General features: G+C 41.1%; 1 protein-coding gene across 1 annotated transcript in view; it reads right to left on the bottom strand.

Annotated features, from left to right (window-relative positions):
- Positions 1-18237, bottom strand: part of LOC107586544 (calmodulin-binding transcription activator 1-like) — a 491571-nt gene that overhangs the window by 98175 nt on the left and 375159 nt on the right. The window contains exon 6 of the mRNA XM_016273968.1: positions 10203-10274. Within this exon, the coding sequence (XP_016129454.1) occupies positions 10203-10274 (72 nt within the window). The remainder of the gene's footprint in view (positions 1-10202; positions 10275-18237) is intronic.

Here is an 18237-nt window from a genome sequence, read left to right as displayed (position 1 = left end):
CAGAACTGTACCAATTGGGCAGTTGACTGGATCCTGCCGTCGCTGTCCGCACCATGAAGCGAAAAGTTTCCACTTCAAGGCGTACTGTTTCCCAGCGGAGAGCCGTCGAGGAGGGACAACAAGTCCGAGAACCATACTCGGGCCGGCCAGAATGGGGCTACTAGCAACAGACGAACCCCATCACGGCGTATCCTCTCCAGAACTCCCGGGAGCAGAGCGATCGAGGGAAAAGCGTACAGACGAAGCCTCGGCCACATCTGCACCATGGCATCAAGCCACAGTGGAGCTGGATGCGTGAGGGAGAACCAGAGCGGACAGTGTGTCGATTCCTGCGACGCAAATAGATCCACTTCCGCCTGGCCAAATTCCCTCCAAATGAGCTCCACCACCTCGGGGTATAGCCTCCATCCCCCGGGCCTAAACCCCTGTCTCGACAGGATATCTTCCCCCCGATTTAGATACCCAGGGATATAAACTGCTCTTAGAGCGAGGAGCTTCCCCTGAGTCCACAGAAGGATCTGGCGTGCCAGCTTGTACAAGGGGCCCCCTGCCGATTGATGTAGGAGACCACCGATGTGTTGTCTGTGCGGACAAGCACATGATGCCCCCTTAGGTCTGGAAGGAAGTGTGTCAGAGCTCGAAACACGGCCAGCATTTCCCGGCAGTTGATGTGCCAAAAGAGATTATGGCCTTCCCACAGACCCTGGGCAGAGCGGCCACTGATGACCGCTCCCCAGCCCATGAGAGAGGCATCCGTCATTGGCGTTACACGACGACAAGGAGCCCCTAACGTCGGGCCTTGACGCAACCCCCCCATCCTTCTTTGGAACGATGAAGTAACGGCTGTAAAAGACGTTCTATGGTTCTATTCTGTAACCTTTCTCTACAATCTGCAGAACCCATTTTGAGATATTTGGTAGAAGTTTCCACGCTACCAGAAAATCTACTAAGGGAACCAGCCTCTCGAGGCTGGCCTCTGGTATTATTAGAGGAGCCAGTTCGGTGCCCTGAAGCGGATGACCGGCAGGGAACAACCGACCTGACTGCTGTAGCACCCTCACTTGAAGGGGCGAGCTCTCCCGTGCCGTACCGTTGCCGGGCGGCAGCTGGGAATTTCGCTCGTCGGAGCTCACTGAGCCCTGAAGCTTGAGGTGGCAGGGGTATCAATGAACCTCCATGAGGGCACTGAGTGAACAACCGACCTGACTGCTGTAGCACCCTCACTTGAGGGGGCGAGCTCTCCCGTGCCGTACCGTTGCCGGGCGGCAGCTGGGATTTTCGCTCGTCGGAGCTCACTGAGCCCTGAAGCTTGAGGTGGCAGGGGTATCAATAAGCCTCTGTGAGGGCACTGAGGAGGATTGGGCACCGTATACTGAGGTGTTATCCTTTCCTCGCCAGGTGGGCTGCCCTCAGGGACCTGACAATGGTAGGACTATTTAGCCGAGGTCCTCTTAGACAAATAACAGTCCGCAGATCCGTTTTTGGTCTAGAAGTTCCCAACTGAGAGCATCGCCCCGACCCCCGATCTTTCTGTAGAGGGGTGCGGGTTGCAATGCTCTGTTTTTGAGACTGGCGATATAAGGAGCTTTATGACACGATGTTCTTTTGAATAATTCGAGACTGTGGGGCTGTAATACGGGATGAATACGGTTTCTCCCACGATCTTGACACCTCAGCATGGAGATCGGGGAAAACGGAAGGCCCCCGTCGTGAAGGCTGTGATCTGGATTCAGAAAATGCTCGTCTAATTATTTTTAGGACGAGCGTCCTGTTTCTAGGCTGGCCAAACGATATTTTATTTTGGCGAATGCACAAAACACACCCCATAATCACGAATCACACCTCATACACGAGGGACTGTGGTGGCGAGTCCACAGTCTCCTCTGTCTCGACACTCATCTCATCACAGGAAGATAGATGAAGCGTCTAGCGGGTGAGGACCGAGAAAAGGACGAGCCCGTCTCGGATCCCTCCGCTAAATCCACCCGCGATCCCCACGACAACAGTGCCTCGGCAACAGCGGGACCGCTGCCAGCGGGATCGCGAGCCTGGCCACTCTCATCAAACACAGCCAGGCGAGAGCGGAGCATAAGCAGCGAGAATAACTCGCAGTGATGACAATCAACTGCTCGAAAGCTGACCGTGCATGCTCCGCTCCTAAACAAACGACACACAAATCGTGTGTATCCCCCGCCACCAGATATCGTGGGCAGGGAGAAACACAACGTTTGTAATGCCGTTCGCGCGCCATAGACTTTTTCATGATTGTTTTTTATATATGCTTGTGCTGACAGACAACAGTAAATTGACAGACACATACACAGAGCGCTACTGAAGAGCAGAAGCTGGTTTGCGCTCTGCTGGATGCGCTTTTATACTTTCTGGTGCTTACGTCACCCCGCTTGTAATGTCTCGCTGCTCCATTGGACTGATTTGACACGTGCTTCAGAACGCGGTCACGCAGGAGCGTTCCCAAAGCGATTCGACGCAGCTCGAGTTCCTGAAGGGGAACTAAAAAGATAACAACCAAAAATAAAACCTTTTTCTGCTTTGTATTTGTAGCGTCTGGACCACTCAAACACACAATATATATTTTGTTAGCTAGATTTAACAAATACTCTGTAACACCCCAGGAAGCTGAACAGGCCCCTGGTTCCATAGCAATGCTGACACCCGATACATTTACGACCTCCTGGAATTTAGGTGAAGAAAATCGCTTCCTTGCCCATAAGGAAAATCCACAAGGGAAGGACTTTTCTTTGCTAATTAATTAATAGGAAAACCTTTCTTTGAATGAACACACATGATCCTTCAGGTCATTGGGTATATTATTGTCATCGTGTATTTTGTCTTGGAAATTGTATACTGTTATGCAGGCTTATAATCGAAACACACTCCTGTCAGCGTACATATATATAACCTTACCATGTTTAGTATCTATGAATTCGCCTTTTTACGAAGGTGTGTTTGAACTAAGAATCTGACGTATCCCTCAGGTGTAGGTCTGCTGAATATGCAAATGGTTCTATAACTTCATAGTCCTTATTTCTCTTTCTGTACTGAGTTAAGCTTTAACCCTTTCTTATTTTCCTATACCAACTGTATGCGTGTGTGTGTGTGTATGTGTATGTTAGACCAGTTGATGTGTTTAGGTAGGATGTTAGACCAGTTTATGTGTTTATGTAGTATGTTAGACTAGTTTAAGTGTTTATGTAGTTAATAAAACCTTACTTGTATCACACTTGACGTTGTTCATTGTTTGCTCATAACTGGAGTCACTTAATCATGCAGATTTATGCTACAAGCTTTTGTAGAATTATACAGTAAGAAAGTTATTTCCCTTAACCAGGAAACTAACGTTCTTAGAATTGACAAGACAGTTGACCCTGAGAGGTCAGCTAAATATCTACAGCGGATCTAAAATATGAATAATTAATTATAACTAATTATGGTTAATTATTCATATTTCCTCATGAGCTGATTCGTTACATATTATACATTGTTGTTGCAAATTTTGCTGATTTGTGATAGACTTCATTAAGAATAGTTACATAGGATTTATGCACAGCTAAAAACTACAAGCCAATCAGTAATTTTCCATATTATACATCGTTTTGCAGCAAAATGCATTTATTAAACTATTGAATGTATAGCTGTGTAATTTCCAATTGTTGCACATTTTCCTTTTGTAAAGAAAAAAATTTAATGAACATTTTAATGAATTTTGTACCAGATGTAACATTTAATAATAAAAGAAATTCTAGCAAATATTAAAACATGTATTAATTTTTAAGTATTTATTTTTCATTAAATATTACGTTTTTATGAAATAATTTCCCCCCATGAACAAAATATAATGAAACCTTAACAATAAATAAATTAAAAAAAACTAAAAATAGAAAATATTTCAAGCAAATATTAAAACATTTATTTATTTGTAAAAATGTATTCTTCATACATTTTTTTTTTTTACAAATTTTTTTGTTCAGTATTTTTTTCTTTAGGAACAAAAAAGTGACAAAACTTTATTAAAAGCTTATTAAAACTCATTAAGTATAAAAACATATTCTAAAATAAATATTTCTAGCAAATATAAAAATGCATTGCTACAAGTAAAAATGTATCATTAAATGAAAGTGTTGGTAGTACAAAGGTTGGTAGGGCAAGTGAAAATCGAAACTACTGAGCCAGCAGAAAAACAAAATCCTTATTGTTAAATCCTGATTTAGTGCCATCCTGTTTCAAACAGATTGTCTAAAACTGTCGTTAATACCAGGTGTAAACTCGGCCAACACAAAAACAAGTTAACCAGCCAACAGAGTGTAGCGCTCCCTGGCTCTCCAGACAGTGTCCTAATAGAAAAGCAGTGATCACACCGAGATGCCCGCATTACCTGCGGCCCATGAAGCGCATTTCATGCCATGTGATGCGGGCTACTGGGTCTATAGGTAAGAGTTGGATTAACACAATAAGGCAGGTCAATCTCCTACTCTAATGTCCCAGACGCACAGAGGGAAACGGCTGGACACACACGACTGCCAGCGGCCGGCGCTCAATAACTGGCTGAATGTCAGTTTGGCTCACCAGCAGACTCCTGCCCTTTCACAGAGCTCTGAATTATTAAGCAGCCATCTCAATTCCTGGCTCTCCCTCTCTCTCTCTGCTCGGTGTCCACGTGAACGACTTCTGTATGGGGGTGATAATGGGAAAAGTGGCATGCAAAAGAGCCTAAAATTAAGGGACGATCAGAGGGAGCCCCAGATACACATTGGCCCACAGCAGCAAGACACATAGACAGAGACAAAGAGAAGGAAAAGTTCATTTTCGTTCACTCTGCTGCTGGTCAGTGACCCTTAATATGAAGGAAGTCTCTCTCAATGGGAGAGCAATGTTCTGACCTGACTGAAGAGCTGATGGGGTCAGGAGGAGAGGAGTGTGTGATGAGTGAAGGGAAGAGAGTGTGAAAAGTTTAAAAAGTGGGTGATGGAGGACTAAATGTTACTTCTGCTTATACACTCTCCATCTCACTTATTTACAGTCTTTCTCTATCCTACATGACACTATCCTTAAAGAAATAGTTTACCCAAAAATGAAAATAATTATTTATTCACCCCTTATGTCCTTCCAAACCTTTGGAAAGACTTTGATTAATATTTGAAGCACAAATTAAGTTTTAAGATTCCAAGTTTACGGTATGTGATGTGTTCTATGTTTGTGTTTTTATATGTTAATAAAAGCCTAAATGTAATCTGTTCATCATATAAAGTTATTGTCTCTCTACACAAGACATCATATGATTGTCATCAATTGTTTTACAACGCCTTTATGACCCTTTTGGATCTTCTTTGGAAGTTTTGGTTACTTGGAATTCAAACCACAAATTAAAATATTTTTAAAGAAACCTAAGTCTTATGGCTTTGGACCAACATGAGGGTGAATAAATTATTTTAGCATTTTCATTTTTGGGTGGACTATTCCTTTAATGCTAAAGCTTACAGAAATATTTGTCTGATCAAGATGTGAATTTAAAGAGATAGTTCACTCAAAAATTAACATTCTGTAATTTACTCACCTCTCATGTTGTTCCAAACCTGTATGACCTTTCTTCAGGAGAACACAAATTATGGTTTATTTCTAATTCTGTCAAATGTTTTTTACTACACAATGAAAATCAAAGGAGCTCAATTTAACATTGGACCCCACTGGCTTTCATTGTATGGACCAAAAAACAAAACAAAACAAAACAAAAAAACTCTGATTTTTTTTTTTGCGCTCCACAGACGAAAACATCTTATAGGTTTGGAATAACTTGAGGGTGAGTAAATAATGACAGAATTTTCATTTCTGGGTGACCCATTCCTTTAAGAACATAAACATACAGTATGCAGATACATACATAACATGCATTATTACCTTGCTGTTGCCCATAAACTGAATACTAACAACTGTTAGCTCTGTCATATCAGAAGCTGAACTGAAAGAGTCAACTAACCATAGAAGAACACAGGTTAAGGTTATGCCTATAGCGCCCCTTGTGGCAATGATGACAATGTAACACTCACTTGCGGCTCATTTCAGAATGCAACAGTGCATGAAATTGGGCTTGCATAGCAGACACTGTTTGCAAGAATGTGGGCCTAAACATAACTCTAAAAACTGACTTATCATGAAGGATTTTGATCTAGGAATATGTCCTACTAGGATAAATAACATTAAAGATCATGAATAGAAATGTGTTTAATATGCTAAGTGTGTGAGAAAGGCTACACAATGCACATACATTGTGTGTAAGAGGGGTGTCTGTGTGAGTTGGAGAGTGTGTAAGAGAGGATGTAGGCCGAGATGGATGAAAATGAGAGCGTGGGCTACTGGGACAGCTGACGTACAATGACGGGAAATTGGACCACTGCTATGATGAAGAGCAGGTGGAGGCAGGTGTGGGAAAGGGATATGCCGATGTTTATGAATGAGGGAATCATTATAGAGGAGGTCCCATGTGCTCTACTCTGATGTGGCCTTATGTAGCACTGACACAGCATCTATCTCTCTCTCTCTCTATCTATCTATAGAACAAAACATAAAAGTATCGCCAAGTTATGTTTACCACAGGCTTTATTTTACTCATAAATTGAAAAACCCCATTATAAAACCCCATAGGAAAATCTCGAAGGAACCCATTGCGAATTGCACTTCTGGGTTCTGACTTCATAGTTCCCCCACTCTATAACCAGAATAGTTTAACAGTTTACATTTAATAGCTTTAAGATGTTGACTTTCAGCTGGCTGAAGGGACATATACAATATTTGTTATTTTGTATAGGGCTTCTGCAGCATGCATGACCTGAATCAGTGCAGAAGCTCGATGAGTCAAGAGGGCATGTGAATGAACAGTGTCTAAATATTAATGCACAGTCCTGGATTGAGATCCATGTGTACGCTTGCGTTTTAAAGCAAGACATACCGTACTCTTCATACTGTCCTTCACACTTTATCGCCGCTGTTTGTAAATACTACAACAGAGAAGAATATAGAAGAAAACACACCCCTCAGCTTTTATAAAGCTAATAACCAGCATCCAAATATTCCTATACTGTATAAATCACACATCCAGGGCCAGTGACCAGACATAAAGAGTCAAACTCCAATACACATGTTCTCTTACAGTAGCCAGAAGCCTCGAGTTCTAAGACTTCTCAATCAATACTCAGCCGCTGATCCATGCAACAGCATAAACTTTCAACTTACCACATCGACACCTCATAACAGACATTAATCCCATAGCCCTGAAATCAATACGCCATCATTTCTCTTTTGTGTATTCAGCACCCTAAACAATTTGGCAATAACAAACACAAGCAAACACGGGCTGTATTAATGTCCCCATCCGTTAAAATAGTCCAATAGAGCTTTGTCTCATAAATGACTCTGTCTGGGAGCGTAAGCAACGTTAAATATACATTACTCTAGGCCCGGAAAGTGTGCGGTCCCATATTTGGTGTGGCTACACAAACAACCGGCTATGAATAAATAAATGAAGAGCAGTGCCTGTCCGGACAAAAAGGAAGAGTCTGCCTCACGCCTCAGGCTAATTTACACCAGCCTAGCGGCCACAAACAAATACAAAGAAGATGACGAGGTGAGGGGGTTCAACTCATCAGATGGGTCAGAAAATGGAAATGTAATATTGATCTTTAAAGCACGATGCATGCATGCCAAGGTCGACATTTAGGTAACAGTGAGATTTCAAAGCACGTCATGAAGCTTTAAAATTAAAGCAAGTCTGTAAAGTGCACTTCTTTTGGAGCACCTGAATAACTGATCACAGTTTAACTAGTTTTCAGCATCACGGACACGCTGGCACTCTATGCCAAATTTAGTGAGTCTGACAGGCAGTGTGTGTAAGACAGATCGTGAAGAGAAAAAGAGAGCATCCATCTCTCCTTCTATATGAGCATGCTTGTTTATTTTAATGAGCATGTATGTGAAGTGGGACAGGGAGATGAATACTGGAATACATGGTCCAACTCATCCGGATCCTCAATGGAGAAACCATACCTTGCAATCAATCATGGGGAGAAGGCTCGGGAGGGAAGGAGGAAGACAGAAACAGGGAGAGAGATAAACAGAGAGAGAGACATGGGGGTGGAGGCGGTCGCAGGTTTGCTGCCAGTTTCTTGATTCATCTGGACAATATTCTGTCTTATGCGTCATTTCATTCCCCAACATAGCACAGCTCTCCTTTTGCACAATAAAGAGGTCTCAGCAAAGCCTCTTGACCACTATCTAAAGATCTGCCAGCCTGGCAGACAAATGAAGTGTGGCCTCACATTCAGCCTTATTAATATAATAATGACATCCGGGTTTGTGTCACCGGCTGCCACACCTCAGCCCTGTAATGTAGGATTAGATGAAGAAGGAGAGCTGAGGAATTACATTCGATTAGCACTAAACAAGAGAATGAGACGTGGAACAATTAAATCAATCAAGTGCGGGACCGGAACAGACACAGAGGGAGTGTGTGTATGTGCTGTGTGTGTAAAAGATAATATGCCCTTAACACCTTAAATCTCTAAACAGTCATTCCCTCTCCCAGACAGTCTATTCTGCGAGAGTGAAAACTTTTCAGATGGGCCAACGAGGTGCAAAGCATTCTGGGTAAGCGGCGATAATATAAGTCCCCTCAGCAGGTCTCTGCCGTTATGCAGAGCGAGAAGAGCAGAGCTGCGCAATGCCACAGAGACATGCCTGGAAGAATGAGGAACTATCTGAGGGAAAAGCGTTTTAGAGGGAAGGAGTGCCAAGATTCCTCATAGGCTTTTTTTCTCATTACCTCCTCTCCTCCCCTGTCTTATTACTGAGACTTTTCTCAATAAAGAAGATCTGGACTGGATAAAAAGAAAGCCACACTTGCCACCTCTTTGCTTTCTGTACGTTTCCCCCTTCCTTCACTCTCTGTGACCACATTCCCTGAAAATGTAGTCTTGTGTCATCGTTTGAGGCCTGACTGTGCTTGGATTGGGTTATGTGCGTTCTTAGCGGCCATGTAACCTTTATGAATCTGCACTCTGGGGCAAAAGTGTTGCATAAATAGAATTCTGACAAAACCACAAAAAGTCTGGTCCACATTAGCATCTTAGTTTGGCTTAGGTGACAGAATAGATACCTGCTCACATGGAAAATGATCACCATGAGTTTGTTTCATATTTACACTTATACTTTATGCTCAAAAGATCAAAACTGATGAGATTTTTATGCAATATGTATCAGACAGTCATTGAACGGACACTGGGCGGTCCGTCTGAAGCTGAGATTACTGGGACACAGTGAGGGTGCCACCAGGCCCCAGAAACTGATACCATATGTATAAGACAAAATCATGCTGGAACATCCTGGACACAGAAATTGAGCACCTGAAGCAGCAGTGAAGTAGAACATGAGTCAGCTCAACATGGGACAGACTGAGAATAATATTTCTGTGGAGATGGAAATGTTGCTTTACAAGCTTTCACTTTTCTCTTTTCAATGCCTGTAGCAAGTAAGACGCTGCTGAATCACTAATGTTCTTCCAATTAAGAGCACTTTGTATCACAGTGAACCCTAGAAAATAAACAGTGTTTTTAACATTAATTAGTGACTGCTAAGTCAAGCCTTACTATTGCTATTGTTCATGTTTAGGGTTTGAGATTTACACAAACACCTGTTAAACGTCAGCTAGTGATTTGACCTATATTGTTTGTGCTTATGTTATTTTTTAATTAAAAATGTGATACTAATTCAGATTGTTGAATCAAATTGCTTTCTGATCAGTGTGAAAAAAGTCATGCAATTATTGTGTTTCATAATTGATGGTTGCTGTCACTTCTGAGTCCATCCCTAAGTATATGGCCTAGAAGCACGAATATCTATTGTCTGTGCTCTTTTAAAGGCTTCATCTGCATGCATTTCCTCCCTGGACCTCTGCCTGTGATGGGCTGTAGTTTCGAGGTTAGCTTTGATCAGTTGGTGAGCTCAGGCTCCAGCGGGCTAAGGGGTTATGTTTAATCTCCCTGCCTGTCTCCATTACAGCTGAGTTACACTTGAAGGTGTGCTTCATAGCTCCAAACAAAAAGGGGAAAAAGAGGGGCAAAAAATACGATGGCATCAGAAAAATAACAGTAGCTAACTGCGTTCCCAACAGGTGTCCAAGTCTCTGGCAGTCTTACCTGTAAAAGCCAGTAGCACCTGCGGTGGAAGGTGGGAATGATGGAGGAGTGGACATAACAGCCGTACAGACACTAGGGAAAGAAACACACACAAATGCATGGTTAGTAGAGAACACAATGGCTAAGTCTGAAAAACAAGGTTATGGTAGGGGTTGTAAGGGTCCATCTCGCTTGTCAGAGTTAGACTTGAATAGAAAATTACTTACTTTAACAGACACTTCAACAGACCTACTCTAAATGCAACAACAACAACAGCAAATTAATTTATAATTTATAAAAACATAAAAAAATACAGAAATGAACAGCAGCATTGCTGGCATTAGTGACCCGTACAGGTTGAGGAGTGACACTCGCCCATGTGGCCAAGGAATGGCCAGGACACTCAGAAGTCTGCCAGGGCTGGAATGAGTCATGTGATTTTGAGAAGACATCTGTGATGCTGTGCTGCTGGGTGCCGGCTTTCTACCCAAACACATTGTTTGCAAGCACTCAAGCCAAAGAGCTTGGCTCTTTCTGGAATAAATCAAATATTCATTTCTATGGTTACGGCTCCTCTACAATGCACACAGGGAATATTTATTTACCTGTGGAGAATTGGAAAACAAAGCAGTCTTGGTATATTCACACACACACACACACACACACACACACACACACCATGCACTATGAAATAATGGATTTCTTGAAGTTCTAAGGGAGGTTAAGGGCACCGTTATAGTGCAATGACAAGCTAATATGGAATACGATTAGGAATGTGTTCATTGTTGGCTGTGCGAGACTAAACCAAAGGTAAAATTACAGTGTGCAAATGAAAACTACTGTATAGTTCAATTCAAGGTACAGGTAGCTCTTCTACAGCACTCTTCACAATATCATTTCAAAAGAGCTCTACGAGTTCTACATAAGATCAGAGCCTTGAGAATTCCTAACATAGTATAGATGAGCGGACGATCAAACCTTGAGAGAAAACAAATCTCTGCAGGAGAAACTCACTCTCCCATGGTCAGCAAGATTGTTTCTACAAAAACTATATTTTATACATTGTATAACTGTTTTTGATTAAGCTTAAAAAAGAGTTATGTAGCATATAGTATATATACTCAAGGTTTTAACATCAATATACTACATTCTATGGGTTCATACTGACCAATAATATGGATGTCTATTACCCAGTGTATACTGTTCACAGTGTGCAAAATTTCTATATGCACAAAATCCCTGGATGACCTACGACATTTACAAAAAGGAGCAGTATACACAGAGCATACTGCACAGAACAGTGTATCCCAAAAAGCAAAGCTTCCAATTAACCTTCCATGTCTTGTTGTGTGATGAATGAACTACAAACAGGTTAATATCAGCCACAATTTTTACATCTTTTTAATGACTTATCATTTGATCAGATTGTGAAGAGTTAAGATACATTACCGTTCAAAAGTTTGGGGTCAGGAAGATTATGATCAGGACAACTGTTTTCAACACTGATAATAATAAGACATGTTTCTTGAGCAGAAAATCAGCATATTAGAATGATTTCTGAAGGATCGTGTGACACTGATGTCTGGAGTAATGGCTGCTGAAAATTCAGCTTTGCCATCACAGGAATAAATTACATTTTAAAATATATCATAATACACAACAGCTATTTGTGTTTAGTTAAATTGTACTAATATTTCACAATATTCCTGTTTTTATTGTATTTTTTAATTAAATAAATCATCATGAGAGACTTCTTTTAAAAACATTAAAACGTCTTACCGACTCCAAACTTTTGAATGGTAGTGTGAATAGTGCATATTTTTCAAATAGTGCATATAGTCAATAGTGCATATTTCAAATGCTAACATTTTTATTTTTGTGATGATAACAGTAAATTACTGAATTAAACATTCAATGTAGAAATCATGTACTGTAGTGGGTCCAAATACATTATTTACAGTGCACTGCATAGGATTAATTTAGTAGTAAGCAGCAGCATAAAACAAACAAGCGTGTGTGTCTTTGTGCTAACACAGATTCCCTAGCTGTGTAAATGCACTCAGACACTCATTCATGTTTTCAAGTTTTTCAATTCAAGTTTATTTGTACAGCGCTTTTCACGATACAAATCATTGCAAAGCAACTTTACAGCAAATTAAGTTTCTACAATATTTAGTGGTAGCTTATCAGTAGTGACTGTCAGTCAATGTACATATGGCAGAAATGTACGGAAAAATCAATTAAAGACGTAATCAAACAGACGATGAACACTATTAACAGCAATTATTTTATGATGCAATCAAACTTATAGCAAAATGTGGTAGTTCTGTATGTTGTTTCAGGGTTGTCATCATCTGAGGTCCTATGAGGGGTTGGCATCATCTCTTCTCAGGTGTTCTGGATCCAGACTGAAGCTTGTGTAAATCCTAGTTCCCACGGGATGACAATCCCGTGGCAAAAACAGAGAAACAAATAGAGACATAATTAGCGTAGCTGCTGTTCCAACCAAGCTAAATTTATTTGTTTAACCCAAACTAAAGAATAATAATGTGCATTTGATCATGAGCAAACAAACACTATAGCCAGTAGAGCATTGAGGTCCAGAGTCTCTCACAGGTTCCTTCTTATTCCTCTGCTAATCTGAGAGGGGCAGACAGACAGAGGAGATCTCTGTAAAGCTTTCTACCAGGGGCGGTTTCTCCGAGTAGGCAAGGGAAGCAGTGCCTCTTCATTTCAAAAGTCCATCAAACACCACTGCTTTTCTACACAGGGCTTCCATCCAGCTCCAAACGTACGAGAACACATTTGTCCATCTCGATCTGACAGATAATGTCTGTATGTGGATGTCTGCTATATTTACCAGGCCGAGTGCTATGAGCGTCTGTTCCACGGTATTGACAGGTGTGTGCGGTTCCTTACTGTTCATCCCACTGTGCGGACTGGAGAGTGAATAAATTAGCCCCAGGCAGCTTCTGTTTACTTAGTTTAAGAAATACACAAAGTGTTCAGCAGGCATAAACAAGACACCTGGGCCATGTCAGACTGTAGCACCTGTCAGAGCTGATACGAGAATCAATGCAAACCGTCCATCGGCTACACACATGCTGTTTGCACACTGTCAGAGCTTACACACATACACAACAATATAGCTTTGTTACAAAATCTAGTGAGTTGCTTGTTGCCTACATAGGTAGCTGCTTTAGGTAGCTGACAGTGAACTTCAAATGTGAATGATTTAGAGTGGCAGCAACTTTTTGTGCCATGCAAAACAGGAAAGCTCGACTGAGTCGACTCTTCAATTGTTGAATTGAAAGTATTTTTTCGCAGTTGTTTTTTTTTTTTTTTTTACTCTTCTTCCCACTCAAATAGTCTTCTTCCCACTGAGTGGACTGGAAAGTAAATAAATTAGCCCCAGGAAGCCTTTGTTTATTGGTCTTCTGTCATTAGGTTACTGAACAGAGCATATATGCAAATTATAAAATATGTTCACACACAAACTAACCAGGAACAGGTAGGCTGACCATTTCGCGTCCTCCCAAAACATTTAATATAATACACACAACAAAAAAAACTATAACGCAGACTAGCTTATCAGTAATTCAGGACAAATATTATTCAGCTCTTTGCTGATTCTCTCTCAAGGCTGCGTGGCAATGTGACAAACTGACAATGACAGAAGCCATTATTTGCTGTCTGTGGGCTGTGACAAATGACAGCACATCAAATGGCAAGCAATTATGGCATAATTATGTTCCCACAATCACGCAGGACTTCTCTCCATTTCTCAATCAGATTTACTCATCATTTGAAGCAACAGCAAGACTACAAATTACAAACTGTTCTCAATGCACATCTAAAACAGACCATAGATGAGATTTTGTTATGAAATGGGCCATTTGGGATAAAAAATAGACTATATCAAGTAGTCTAAAAAGTGTAAAGTTGGTTGCTTAATTGAGTGATTATCTCCATGTAGTGGTATTGCAAAACCAACAGTTATTATTATTATTTTTTAATTAAAAATGCTCAAGCAACCTTCACTGATCACCTGAGATGAATTGACCAGGTCGTAAAATATGTGCATAAACACTGTGATCAGAATTTCTCTCTGTCCAAAATTAATAAGTACTGATTATTTTGCAAAAATATGCCTCAAACTGAACATTAATGCCACTGACCTTGCAAACTTGGGCCGACCCAGTGATTAACTATTAAACCTCATTCTATCAAACTGGAACCTTAAAATGACAAATTTTCCAAGCAGACTTTAATCTGCTGAGTAAACGCATCCAATCAGATTGCATATGGTGATTTATTTTAATACCTGCCTGCTAATGCACTTTATACATTATAAACTTTAATAATAAAATACGACTGAACAGACGACTGTCGCGCACAAACAGAACCAAAACACAAAATAAAGTCCAGGCCTGGTCTTCTCTCATCCAACACTGTCGTCACTCCTCCTTTTATCCTTCCAGAGCTCCTCCGTGGGACCCGAGACCGGTGAGTGGCGCAGGTGTCGTGCATTAGCATTTACTCCACCTGCCTCGCTCCGTTTCCACGGCTCTTGGCCCCGCCCCTCTTGTCACACTGCCATTTTTGTGTAAGACTAGGGTCCATGTGCTCTGCTAGGGGACAGTAATATTCAACAGAGGGGATGAACACTTTGGTCAGATGTAACATGGTTAGACAGTAGAGCTGTGATTAGGACACGCTAATTGTGCAAGTCGTCGTAGCAGGTGTTATGCCGAGCCATCAATCAAGTCAGCCGGGCAGGTATGAAGGCAAGGTGTACAACCTGCCGAAGATGTGAGACTCTCTCATTAGGCCATAATGATGTGTGAAGGCACACTTAATCAGACCATGGCATCTTAAGTATGGTACCAATTTGCTGTTTTATGATGTGATGATGTGAGTGGTCGTGATACTAGATGCCCACAATGAACCTCCTCAGGGTAGATGCTGTTTAATGTGATGCAAATGAAAATGAGGCTGTGAGGAACAGACATACAGTCCATTCAATACATTGCACAGTATTCAATAGTGCAATTTAAGCAAGACAATACAGGTGAACGGGGTAAACCTTTTAACTAATAGAAATCGCAATACTTTCTCGAAATGATTAATCACAGTACATTAAGACAATTGCTTAGTCTTTTGAAATGTTATGTTTAAATATGAAAATGAGGCATTATCTAATGAAATCTGAACTCATTTTCATACATTTCCAGAACAGAAACATGAGAATTTGATAAAACAAGGTTCAAAACAAGGTTCATTGTGTTGACATTAAGAGTTTAAGTTTTTTTTCATTGTGGATTTCAAAAATCTCTTTATATCACTTAATAAATTAGAAAATACTGGCAACATTTTGCCTGTAGCGTCTTGCCTTATTAAACAGACTCAGATTCTATACCTCACAGCCTCATTTTCATTTGCATCATATTAAATATTGTGCCTACCCCGATTGAGGCCTCTGAGGGAAACCAGACACTGCAGAGTATTTGTCTAGTCTGGTATAGCAGCTATTCCGAATCCCACGCTAACCTTGATAGAGTTTTGTCTTAGCACTCGCTACACAAGGAATAATTTATCAGACAGTGAATCCAGTTGGGAATACTCAATCATACAATTTGAGAGCGCATTGGAGACAACTTGATGAATTACCTCGTAGAGTGATATAGTGAGCCGAGACCTTGTAGATAATTAAGACAAATCTATTACCAATCACTTGAACATGTACATTTGTCATGCCTTACTCTTCTTTCAGCAATACTGAACAGATCAGGATAACTACGTGCGTACATGACATGCAAACCCTCACAAGTATGTCCTGGTTATGAAATCTTGTGCCATCAGATATACTGCAGAGTCACCGTTTCATTAAGAAGATCAAGTTCTGTATTATCAATCAGGCATGTAGACTTGCCTAAGGGCTGTGGATTGAGCCTGAGGAATAGACACAAATATGTCTCCTGTCCTTCTGCAAATTATTCAGCCTCTTTCAGGGGAGAACAAGTCTACTGAACGCAAATGGGTAGTTAAAGCATTAACAGGCTGTCACTACGACTAATGACTGTCATAGCCAATCACATCCTATTTCCCTTCCACACTGATAACCTTTACGCACCTCTGTGTGCAGAAAGCTCTATACTTTCAGAAAAAAATGCATTGAAAAATGGAAAAGTTACTGTCAGGACATTACCTGTTAAGCTTACAGACATTTCCTTTAACCCTAAAACACAACACAATACAATACGTAATTCAAAGCACAGGTAAAACACCAGAAAAAAAATCAATACAGAAAATTTCTTTATATAAATACATTGTGCCCTATTTTTTTAAATACATTTTTTAAACTGTTTTTTATGTATATAAGGCCATGTCCCAAATTGCACCCAAAGGAAAGTTAATTTATTAAATATAAAGTATTATATATAAATTAAGTGTAGAGATGCACCGATGTATTGGCCAATAATCGATATTGGCTGAAAAAAGCAATTTATTTCACTTTCAGCCATCGGCCGATTGTTCAAAATCAGCTAACGATCAGGGACAATTATATCCTGTCAATCAAATGGTGGCGGAAAAACATGTCAGACTGCAATTTATACTGTGTGTGAAGAAAATCTCTCTGTTAAATTTAGGGCTCTCAAAATGAACATGACAACATTAACAGTTAAAAATAGTGACTTTAAAGCAGGTTTTCTCTACACCAAACATTATTTGTAGTGCACTTCCCATCCAATAATCGCAAAGAGCTTTGTGCTTTCTTACTTCTGATAAGAAACAAAGTCTCAGCTTTCAAATCCTGTACATTCTATCTCAGAATTTAAACAATGAATGCCATTTTGACACTTTTAACTTTTAGATGACTTTTTGGCTTGGTTAGTTGGGGACACTTGACTGACTGATTGCACAGACACTATTGGAAGAGAGCTGAACTGAATGAAGACTGAATCATCAATGAACTGACTTTAGCTGGAAAAATTACTCTTTGTTATTGTCTTCTTGCATTATTGACAAACTCTTTTTCTATTTGACACTGTAAAACTGCTTTGATACAATCAGTATTGTATAAAGTGCTATACAAATAAAGGTGACTTGACTTGACTTTTAAATGTGACATGACAGATCGTTGTAGCACCTCAGTTCAAGCAGCAGCGCGGAGAACGAGCCTCTTCCACTTTAATAAGTTATAGCACAAAATAAACATGAATGAGCATTAGAAGGTATATTGAAAGATACAGTATAGCTCACCAAAATGTATCATGTCTTATGTAATCGCTCAATCAGTGTTTCAACTGCGGAAAGATGTCAATAAATCAGATTACTTAACGTGGGATTTACCTCAGCTAAGTTATCCACTGTACACAATTAATTAGTTCCCCTTCAGGAACTCGAGCTGCGTCGAAGTCGCTTTGTGAACGCTCCTGCGTGACCACGTTCTGAAGCACGTGTCAAATCAGTCCAATGGAGTAGCGAGACGTCACGAGCAGGGTGACGGAAGCACCATAAAGTATAAAAGCGCATCCGGCAAAGCGCAAACCAGCTTCTGCTCTTCAGTAGCGCTCTGTGTATGTGTCTGTCTATTTACTGTTGTCTGTCCGCACAAGCATATATAAAAAAACAATCATGAAAAAGTATATGGCGAACGAACGGCATTACAAACGCTGTGTTCCTCCCTGCCCACGATATCTGGCGGCGGGGGATACACACGATTTGTGTGTCGTTTGTTTGGGAGCGGAGCATGCACGGTCAGCTTTCGAGGAGCTGATTGTCATCACTGCGAGCTGCTCTCGCTGCGCACGCTCCGCTCTCGCCTGGCTGTGTTTGATGAGAGTGGCCAGGCTCACGATCCCGCTGTTGCCGAGGCACAGCGCAGACTGTTGTCGTGGGGATCGCGGGTGGATTTAGCGGAGGGATCTGAGACGGGCCCGTCCTTTTCTCGGTCCTCCCCCGCTAGATCCACAGCTCTCTCTTAATGTTCGGAAGCCCGCACTGTGGTTTCTCTCCCCCCCCCCCCCCAGCGGGGGGGAGGGCGCGCCTCCTC

This window comes from Sinocyclocheilus grahami, unplaced genomic scaffold (assembly GCF_001515645.1).
Source record: "Sinocyclocheilus grahami isolate Dianchi unplaced genomic scaffold, SAMN03320097.WGS_v1.1 scaffold83.1, whole genome shotgun sequence".
Taxonomy (NCBI): Eukaryota; Metazoa; Chordata; class Actinopteri; order Cypriniformes; family Cyprinidae; genus Sinocyclocheilus; species Sinocyclocheilus grahami.
Note: the sequence above shows the minus strand (reverse complement) of the source record. Positions and strands in the feature narration are given on the sequence as shown.